Here is a 10,015-nt window from a genome sequence, read left to right as displayed (position 1 = left end):
TGGAGGGCCACTGTCCTGCCCGTTTCCCATCTGACAACACACCTGATTCAGATGATCAGCTCATCAGCCAACTCTGAAGCAGCATCATAACGATCCTGATGATTTGAATCAGGTGCGTTGCTCCTTGGAGAGCTGGACAACAGGCAGGACAGCGGCCCTTGAGGACCGACTTTGGACACCCCTGCATTCGAGGTTTCAAGGCCTGGTGTTTACGCGACGGACACCAAGGCTGACCAATCAGCGCCCGGCTGCTGAAGTGTTGCCAACGAGTTCAGGCCCCAAAACGACGAGCTCGCTTACGATTGGCTGCGTAGAGTATGTGGGCGGGGAGGAAATCCCTCTACCCAGTTGACGCACCAGGAGTACGCGATGCGTAACAAAAAGTAATTTTATGCAGTACTGGCTTACTGAAGACCCAACTTGGGTCACCCAAGGATATAAGTCGTCTTACTAAAGTAGGTGTGAATTCATTTGACGACTACGAGAGCGTCTGTGTTTTATACTTCCCTGTTCAGTGTTTGACTTAAACATAAATTCCATACAAAACATAGCACTGAAACAATTTACAAATTCACCTTACGAACGACCGCTCGGAACGTATCATTTGTAAGGTGGGGAGCGTCTGTACAGTGTTGTTTTCAGCACGAAAAAAAAAACGATTAAGCATTTTTAGCAACAACAAAAAAACACACCATGTATAGAGCAGTTGCAATGTTTGTTTAGGTGGATAAACAGTCAACAAATATGACGCAAACAACTTACACGTGCACAGTTGGCGCAGACAAAACAAGCGAAGTTTTGGTTTAGGGTGTGTGCATGTGTGCAGTGTAGTCTTTTAGGGAAAAGTCCCTTTACCATCGAATAAAGAGCAATCCAAAGTCGTCATGGAAACCACCTGTTTTGTGTTTTAATTCCGTATTTGACACACAGGAGAAAGTCATTCCACTTAAAAGAAAAAAAAATGAATCCACCGAATCAGAGAAATGTCTCATTGTTTACACCTGACCACACTCTACCCCTCCTTCAGCCCCTCTCCCCATTTTATCCCCTTCACCCAAACAAAGTGTCAATCACCGCTGTGGGACACACACACACACACACACACACACACACACACACACACACACACACACACACACACACACACACACACACACACACACACACACACACACAATATGGACGAAAGAAGGAGAGCTGCTACAACAATCTTTGGCGTCATTCTCGGTGCAACCATGTCAGTCTTACGCACGTACACAGAGGGGATGGGGGGGTTCTATGGAGGTAATCAGTCATGTAAGCATTTAGGAAGGGGTGGGGTGTCACTTGTTACTTTTGCACATATATCCTGCATAGAACATTTTCTACCGGCTTCCAAACTAAGGCCTTAGTATGTGTTAACGTTGAAAAAAAAGTCATTCAAGTATGCTACAATCTTATCTCGAACTTCGCCCTGCTGCATTCTCATTTCAAGTCTTAAGCGCACCACGATAAAAAAGGTCCAGTGTGATGAAAGAGCACCCCAAAAAAAATAATAAAAGACAACAAAATGTCCTGTGCAACGTTCACTCCGTACTGTTGGGAGAATGTGGAATTAACAGTATATTGTTTGCTTATTTTTCCCTACGCATTAAACATTCATGTCTTTTCAACACACGCGCGCACACAGAGATCACGTCCCGTGTGTGAATTACAAATAATTTATCAATATTTATAATTTAAGCTACTACTTAACAGTCATCAGTGGGAGCGAGAAACAAGAAGAGGAAGTGGCCCGACAATAAAAAGGCTAAAAAAAGGACACGAAGAAAAAAAAAAAAAAAAGCATCAGATTTCTTTCAATGTAGTTTTGTTTTTTGTTGAGAACTCTGCCCCGGGCTGTTTCAATAGAAATCTTCATGTTCTCTCCTTCCACAGTGATCAAGGTCGCTTGATGTAAACATGTTGACCAAAGAAAACAAAACAAAAAAAAAAAACAATTAAAATAAGTCTTTTCACCCACTCTGTCTTGTTCTAGAAAGTTCATTTGTGTGCCAAAGTCCATCCGGGTCCACTTTTAAGAAAAAAAACAAAAACAAAAAAAGACAATAAGCTCCGCGGCGTCCCGTTGGTGCAATGGTCAGTCAATCAAAAGAGTCCAACGTTGTTACGATGGAGCAGATCTCAGTGGCTTGGCTTCCGCTTGTCTCCGCCCTGATTTTGGTTGGTGTCTGATGGAAGCAGAAGAGAGAGCAGTCATTTTTTTATATAGAATAGACAAAATAGAAGTGATCATATTTAACAGTTTCATGCTTCGTTGGCTGAACACAAGGCCCACAATGGAAGCATAGAAATCTGGGGTTAATATCAGGTGAACAGACACAGCCTGTTAAACTGTCATCTTCATGTAGGAGCTCTGGCCTTGGGTGGAATTTAGGACTTGGTAAACTCGTTCACAGGAAGAGCTCATTAGCCAGGTTACAAATCTATCAGATCATGGAAGGACAACCCATTAAAATGTCTATGTTCTGTTGGTTTATGGATGTTGGTGCTTGGGACGTCCGGGGGCGTGGTATTCAAATCAAGAAGACTATCTTTTACTCATGAATCACTTAAAGGACAACCGACGTCTCCGGACAAGTTGTGTCCATAATTTGTAAAATCGCTTCAAATGACTTCTACTGAGCGTATTTGACAAAGCTTCCACCGCATATTGCTATATGTTACGTTTTAAGACTTGCGCTGAATATTCCAGAAGTCTTGTTTTGAGTTGGTGACGAGTCCTCACCCTACATCACTGAAGGAACGCCCCTGACCGAGAAAGGACACATTGCAGCAGTCCTTTCATCACGTCAATGCATTTTGCGGTACTTTGTTTGGTCTGAAAACTTCGTGTTGATGGCGAAATTAGAAGGAAAACACATAAATAACGCCATGGTGAATCGTTGTACCAAGACTTCTATTTGATACTAGCTGACACAAATTCCCAGCAGACAATTTCCACAGAGCTTTATTGCCATCTTCTGCCTTTTTGGGGTACTGTGAGTACTAAAGCGGTTGTCACTACATTTCTCTCCAGATGCCTCAAAATGACCCGGAAAGACTATTTTAATGGATTGCAAACATGTATGCTTTCCTCTTCAGAACTATTTGAATCATATTCATAACTGGATGAGTAACAAGAAAGCATCTTCTCCGAATCTGAAGCCATTGTTTTGATTCTCCAGCAAGGCAAGACGTCTTGGGGTGACACCACGAACAAGGGGGTGGGACTTTCTGAAACTGGCCACTTCCGGTTTCAAATTGAAGTACTTTTTAGACACTTTAAGTCATTTTTATTGGTGTTTTGCATTTGACTAAAAATATCATACTGCGTGTTTTGGGTATTTTAGACGCTGTAAAACGTTTTTCTGTTGTCAGGAAACAAAAAAAGTGATGTCGGTTGTCCTTTAAGGGATAACCTAAAATACTGGTTGATATTTTTAGTCAAAGGCAAAACACCACTAAAAAATGACTTCAAGTGTCCAAAAACGACTTCAAAATGAACCCGGAAGTGGCCGGTTTCAGAAGGTCCCGCCCCCTTGTTTGTGACATCACTCCAGGTCGTCTTGTCTTGCTCTAGAATCAAAACAATGGTTTCACATTCGGAGAAGATGCTTTCTTGTTACTCATCCAGTTATGATTCAAATAGCTCTGAAGAGGAAAGCATACATGTTTGCAATCCATGAAAAAAGTCCTTCCGTATCATTTTGTGGCGTCTGGACTCCAATGTAGTGTCCCAGAAAATGCACAAGATGGCGCCCAAGCTCTGTTGGACATGGGCTCATTTGTCTGCTGGGAAATTGTGTCAACTAGTATCAAATAGTAGTCTTGGTGCAACACACAACGATTCACCATTGCGTTATTTATGTGTTTTCCTTCTAATTTCGCCATCAACACGAAGTTTTCAGACCAAACAAAGTACCCAAAATGCATTGTGTGTCGCTTTCTCGGTCAGGGGCGTTCCTTCGGTGACGTAATGTGAGGACTCGTCACCAACTCAAAAACAAAACTTCTAGAATATTCAGCGTGAGTCTTAAAACATAAAATATCGCTATACGCGGTGGAATGTTATTAAAATGCGCTCAGTAGAAGTCATTTGAAGTGATTTTACAAATTATGGACACAACTTGTCCCGAGGCGTCAGTTGTCCTTTAAATTTGCATATACGCTCAATAAATAGCTTGGCAGAGGGCTGCAGAAGTTGGTCATGAATGGCGGCAGTAAAAGACAATCTTACTGTGTTCGAGCCTTTGTTCACAGTTTCCGAACAAACATCTCTGACTTTTTTGTATTAAAAATCTGAATAAAAGATGACACTCTGTAAAACTTGGTTTACCTGAGAAAGCAAGCTGCAAGTGAGGAGGTAGAGTAGCCTGTGACCCGGACTGGAGACTCTTGTAAAGCTCTGTGCAGACACAAAATGGAGGATGAGGGGACAATAAATGTGTCTGTCCATCTATTTAACGGGATTAAGTTTTGTGAGTTAAATGCGATCATTTATGGCAGGGGTGTCAAAGTCATTTTTTGCCGCGGGCCACATTGTAGTTATGGTTTCCTCTCGAGGGCCGTTATGAATTTGGGGAAGCCATTAGAATGTTTAAATCCCTTCAAATATTACATAGAGAGCACACAGCAAATTAATGAATAACTCGTTTTCAAATCTGAAGTCAAGAATAATGACTTTTATTGTGGTTGACATCCAAAAATATGAAATTTTGGCTCAGATTTTAGCAATCGTCGTGGAATTTAACAAGTTGATTTGCTTTCGCGGGCCGAAAAAAATGATGTGGCGGGCCAGATTTGGCCCGCGGGCCTTGACTTTGACACCTGGGATTTATGGCATATTGTAGACGCAAGTCAAAGTCTATTAAGACCAAAAACTTCAGAATGGCACTCACCCAACAGGTCGCTCTGTGCTAGGGGGTATCCTGAGTTGGAGGCGGGGGCCGAGCCCATGCCGGTGTGGCCCGGGGCTCCGGGTGGGCTAAAGTTGAGGAGCGGGGGGAACTGGAAGGGCAGCGAGACGGGCACCAGGCCCCCGAGCATGCCGAAGCCCAGTGGCAGTGCGGAGGGGGTCCCCAGGAGGGGGCCGCCTGCCGCGGTGACCTGAAGGCAACAAAAAGGGGGAAAAAAACAATGTGGATGCCGCTTAACACTCGATGGGACACGAAGCGTTTTTGGGATATCATATTTATTACGATGAGTTATTATGATTCTTTAATATTTGGCATTAAAAACTTTGTTGCATGTTATGTTTTTGTTTGCAGTACAAAATCAGAATAAACTGAAAATGTGCACCCAAAGATAAAAACATTCATGACAATTAACCAATGATAGAACTCAAATATTGATGAAGTACATTAACTCATTCACTTCAAGGCGATGTGCAAAAATATGTCCACTCCAGTGCCAGGGTTGTTGTCATTTTCACTCAAATTGCAGGGCACACAACTGATTGAGTTTTAGGTCTACATAAACATTTAATGCAGCGGAAGAAGCCTAAAACTATCTTCTTTCATCTGAAAAAAAAAGAGTTAATTTTTACTTTATGTGACTTCCGGGTTGAATGGCGTGTGTGGCTGCCGCTTCTCACCCGCAAAAAGAAAAAAATCCTGTGGTTGTAAAGTGTCCCTGAGAGTTTTGATAAATGAAATGTATTATTATTATTGTAGTGATACCTTTTTGGTTTATGAACGTTACATTTATGAAAATTTTACCTTGGCATACGAACTATTTTTTGGGATACACACGGAGCTGCCACAATGAGTGATGTGTCGTTGGCGAACGAGCCGGTTCTCCTACCAAGAAAATGGCAGCTGACTGTTTTTGTCCTCTATTCCCCGCCCCCAGTCTTCAGTTAAAGCCACATGATTGGTCAAGAACGCAGCAGTGGGGGCGGGGGGAGCGGGGTTAAACATTAAAGAGACAAACAGACGAGAGAGAGAGAGCGAGAAAATGGATAGAAAACAGTGAAATTTGGACCCATTTCAACTTTGATAGTTCAAAAGCAGTGTAGACCGGAAGGTTAAATATCCCATCAATCAGGCTCCACAAATAACCCGCTCAAGCCATTTGTACACTTGATGCAAAAAGCTATCAACCCAGCGAAACAGAACACAACTGATGAGGAACTAGCTAAAATTATCACAGAGAAAGCACCTACAAGGGATCATTCCTCAAGATGGTGAAAGAAGCCCATGTTCCTCATCAAGTGTTTAATGCTGTGGAAACCGGACACTCCATTCCATCAAGCCATTAACGACCATCACAAAGGTAAATAAAATGACTTTATTGTACAGTACAGTTTATTTCTTTAATCGTAATACTATAGCACATTTATTATACATAAAATAAGGTATATTTTGTGTAGTTTTAAGGCTTAGAAAATTAGAAAGTAGAAAATTATGTTTTATGGGGACCTGGGAACGGATTATTCTCATTTTAATGGTTTCCGATGGGAAATTATTTTTGGGATACACGCTTTTCGCCTTAAACACTCTGTCTGGGAACCAATTAAGTTTGGAATCCAAGGTATCACTGTATATGGGTCTGGAGTTATCTGAGCTTGAAATGGGGGCGGCTGTACCAAATGCAATACGAGTATTGATTTATAGAGCACTTCAACAACAGCCGAAGCAGGAACAAAGTCTAGAAAAAATGGAAATGCCGCCCCCTTGTGTAAGTGAAAAAACATTGCCAGAGGTCTGACCAACGCTTTATCGGCAGTCCCAGCAAGCAAAACAAAAACCCAAACAAATTTGAGAATGGTGCTCCACGTCTTGTTAGTCAGAGTCGGGTTTTCACTAAATTTTTTGAAATGTGACATTTGGGCTAACGTGAGTGAACTTCACGTGACCGTCAGTCACGGTGTTAATCCAATCATGCGCGTCACTAATGAGATGACGAGGCATTTGGTTATAGTGATTGGCGGCGCCACGGGCTAAGACACCATATTTGAGAGGGCTTTCCCAATCTTGAACACAGCATGACGTCTTTACGCCACAATTAACTCATTCACTGCCACTCCCGAATGTATTCAGGGATTGAAAAACATGAGAGGGCAGCATTTGCCTTTTGTTGTACAGCCACCCCTATTTCGAGTTCAGATAACTCCAGACCCCTGTAACTTAGGAATGGACTCGTTTTTTCAGACGAAAGAAGAGTCTAAGGTTTCTTACGCTGCATTGAATGTTTAGGTCGTCCTAAAAGTCATTATTCTGTGGATCCTGCAATTCGAGTGAAAATGACAAAAACCCTGGCACGGGAGTGGACACATTTGTGCACGTCATCTGGTAGTGAATGAGTTGATAAACTTCATGGCTTTATAATTTTTTTTTACGTTTGAAATGTTGAATTTCTGGTCGGGGTGCCTTTTTTGTGTGAGCGCATTTTGAGCAAACCTGGCAACCCAAAACCGGCAGCAGTGCGGGAAAATTTTCAACGGGGATGGCAAAATGAATTTTTTGCACTCCTTTTTCTTTCCATATGGACCGTCGTCCTATGTGACTTGCTCCCACCTCGGATGAAAAACTTTGTTGTCGAAAGGATATTCTGTGGGTTACCTGCGAAAGGTGCGATGTGGTGGGGGGCGTGGCCAAAGATCCCGACGGCGCCCAACCGTTCCCCGCCTTCAAATGCTGCCCCGTTGCGCCCAGCAGTCGTTGCCTTTGGCTGTGATTGGCCGAGGGAGACGGCGGGGGCGTTTTGTTTGCGGGAGCGGCGGCCGAGGGGGTCTTGCTGTTGCCGGTGGATGCGTGGGTGCCGGCGTTGGTGGGGGGTTTGGGCCCCCCGGCGAAGGCGCCCGGCGTCTGCTTGCCCGTCGCCGCGCTCCCTTGAGCGCTACCCGTGATGCCGAAAGGCGGTCGGAAAGTTTTGGGGGAGTACTGGTGTTTGGGGGTGGCGTGGTGGGAGGGGGAGGAGGACGGCGAGGGGGACGAAGAGGACGAGGAGGAAGGCGGCGGGGTGGGGGGCGGCGGGCGAGGGGTCAACTTGATGATGGGGGACGAGTTGGTGCTGTGGGAGGCCTTGGTCAGCGTGGCCTGCATGGGCGTGATGAAGTTGGCCGGGGCCTGCTGGGGGCGGGCCTTGCTTTGGGCCGAGGGGGGGGGCTGGCACGCCGGCGACGGCGGGGCGGGGCGGGACGGCAGGCATGACGGCGAAGGCGACGCTGTCGCCGCGCCGGCGTTATTGCTCACGCTGCCCAATTTGGGCCCGCCCTTGAGCACGCTTTGCGGGACCCCCAACGTCGCCGCCGGGACGTTGGCCGAGGCCTTCTGATGATGGGGTGGCATCAGAGGCGAGGCCGTGGGAGGGGGGCGCTGCTTCGGCGGCGACGGCGACGGGTGCGGGTAAATCTTGCCGCCCACGATGGCGCTGGGCCTGTTGTTGGCGGTCGCCGCGGTAACATGTCTCTGGCCGGGGGGTCCCGTCGCCTTGGCCAGATTATAGCTACAATCCGCCGGCCGGCAAGGCGCCCTGGAAGTAGAGGAAGCCGCCGCCGCGCCGGCGCACGTGACTTGCGGGGGGTAATGCGGGGTGACGGGGGGAGGGGAGGAGGTGGGAATCTGCGGGGGAGGAGGCGACAGGGGGCTGTCGGCGGCGCCCAGGCCCTTGGCGGCGTTGCCCAGGAGGGCCAGCGCGTGCGAAATGGAGTCCAAAGATGGGGCGCTCAGATCCTCGTCCAGAGAGTCCGACAGACAGATCAGTTCCGATGGCGACGGCGGCGGGCGAGCCATAATCACGGAGGACGTGGACGAGGCGGCGGCGGTGGCGGGGCACGCGGCGGCTGGCGTGGACAGCGGAGCTTTGCGGATCCACGCGCCCTCCTCAACACACAAACGCACACGCGACACAAGTCAGACGGGCCAGTGAAGGCTCGGCCATTTCAATATTCAATCAATATTTCAACCTTGAGAACCGTCAACTCATTCGCTGCCAGACGATGTCCACAAATGTGTCCACTGCAGTGCCAGGGTTATTGTCATATTCACTCTGATTGCAGGAGCCACAGAATATTCAGTTTTAGGACTACATACGCATTCAATGCAGCGCAAGAAATCGTACTGTCTTCTTTCAATAGAAAAAAAGTTAACTCCTAAGTTATATGGGTCAGAAGTTATCTGAGCTTGAAATGGGGGCAGCTGTACAAAAGTCAATATAATACTTGCATGTTATTTTATTTGATTGTAAAATGTCCTTGGGTGCTTTGAAAGGCACTTGAAAATTATTATTTGGCTCTACAGTTATCTGCAATGGAAATGGGGCGTCTGTCCAAAAGGCAAATGCTGCCCCCTAGCGGGAGGGAGTGCGAAGATTGAATGACAGTCTTTGTGTTGTCAAATTATTTGTTTTTTTGGTTCTTTTTACTACAAGATGGCGCCGCAAGAGTGGCTGCCTTTACAGCAGCTCCTGTATTTTGTTTTTCTACTTCTTCCTTTCCTTTCCTCTTACTTTCATAACTTTGCTGCTGTGAAATGCTTTTCAATACCTGAATAAATTTGGGACTGGCAGTGAATGAGTCAAGTAGTTTTGTCAGTAGAGTTCTCGACTGATGTTCAATACAGTAAAACAAAATAATAATAATAACAAAAAATCACAGAAATGCAGTTTAAAATTTGCTCGAATGAAGCTCATTATTCACAAGTATGGCTGATACGTGCGACTGACCTTTGCTTTGACCTTGGGCCCGGGCACCATCCTCCTCTTGGCTCTGAATGGAAAACGAAAACAACTACATGTGACACTCTTTTCAAAATGTTCCGCATTATAAGGCAACTAATGACATATTTGAAAACTTTTCCCATATATAAGACGCACCGGATTACAATACAATACAATACAGATTGATTTATATTGCGCTTTAATAACAGCTGTAGTTGTAACAAAGCGCTGACATGGACAACTATCATATACAGGAAATAAAGCTTTTGAAATAAATGGTAGGCTTTTAGGTGCGCTTTTACGGTACTCGGGTACAGTTGACAAGGAGAAATAC

The 10,015-nt window shown here is 45.5% G+C and overlaps 1 protein-coding gene across 2 annotated transcripts in view; it reads right to left on the bottom strand.

Moving 5' to 3' along the window:
- Window positions 1–878: 878 nt before the first annotated feature.
- ubn2a (ubinuclein 2a) overlaps window positions 879–10,015 on the bottom strand; it is a 26,041-nt gene continuing 16,904 nt past the window's right edge. For both annotated transcript variants that reach the window (XM_089006614.1, XM_089006615.1), the window contains exons 13-17: window positions 9,688–9,730; window positions 7,584–8,846; window positions 4,920–5,127; window positions 4,358–4,426; window positions 879–2,210 (exon numbers count right to left, since the gene is read on the bottom strand). In XM_089006614.1, the coding sequence (XP_088862740.1) occupies window positions 2,164–2,210; window positions 4,358–4,426; window positions 4,920–5,127; window positions 7,584–8,846; window positions 9,688–9,730 (1,630 nt within the window). In that variant the 3' untranslated portion in view covers window positions 879–2,163. The remainder of the gene's footprint in view (window positions 2,211–4,357; window positions 4,427–4,919; window positions 5,128–7,583; window positions 8,847–9,687; window positions 9,731–10,015) is intronic.

Source organism: Hippocampus bargibanti, linkage group LG10 (assembly GCF_051943395.1).
Source record: "Hippocampus bargibanti isolate YZ-2025 linkage group LG10, ASM5194339v1, whole genome shotgun sequence".
NCBI lineage: Eukaryota > Metazoa > Chordata > Actinopteri > Syngnathiformes > Syngnathidae > Hippocampus > Hippocampus bargibanti.
The sequence above is the reverse complement of the archived record's forward strand: the minus strand, read 5'-3'. Positions and strand labels throughout refer to the sequence as shown.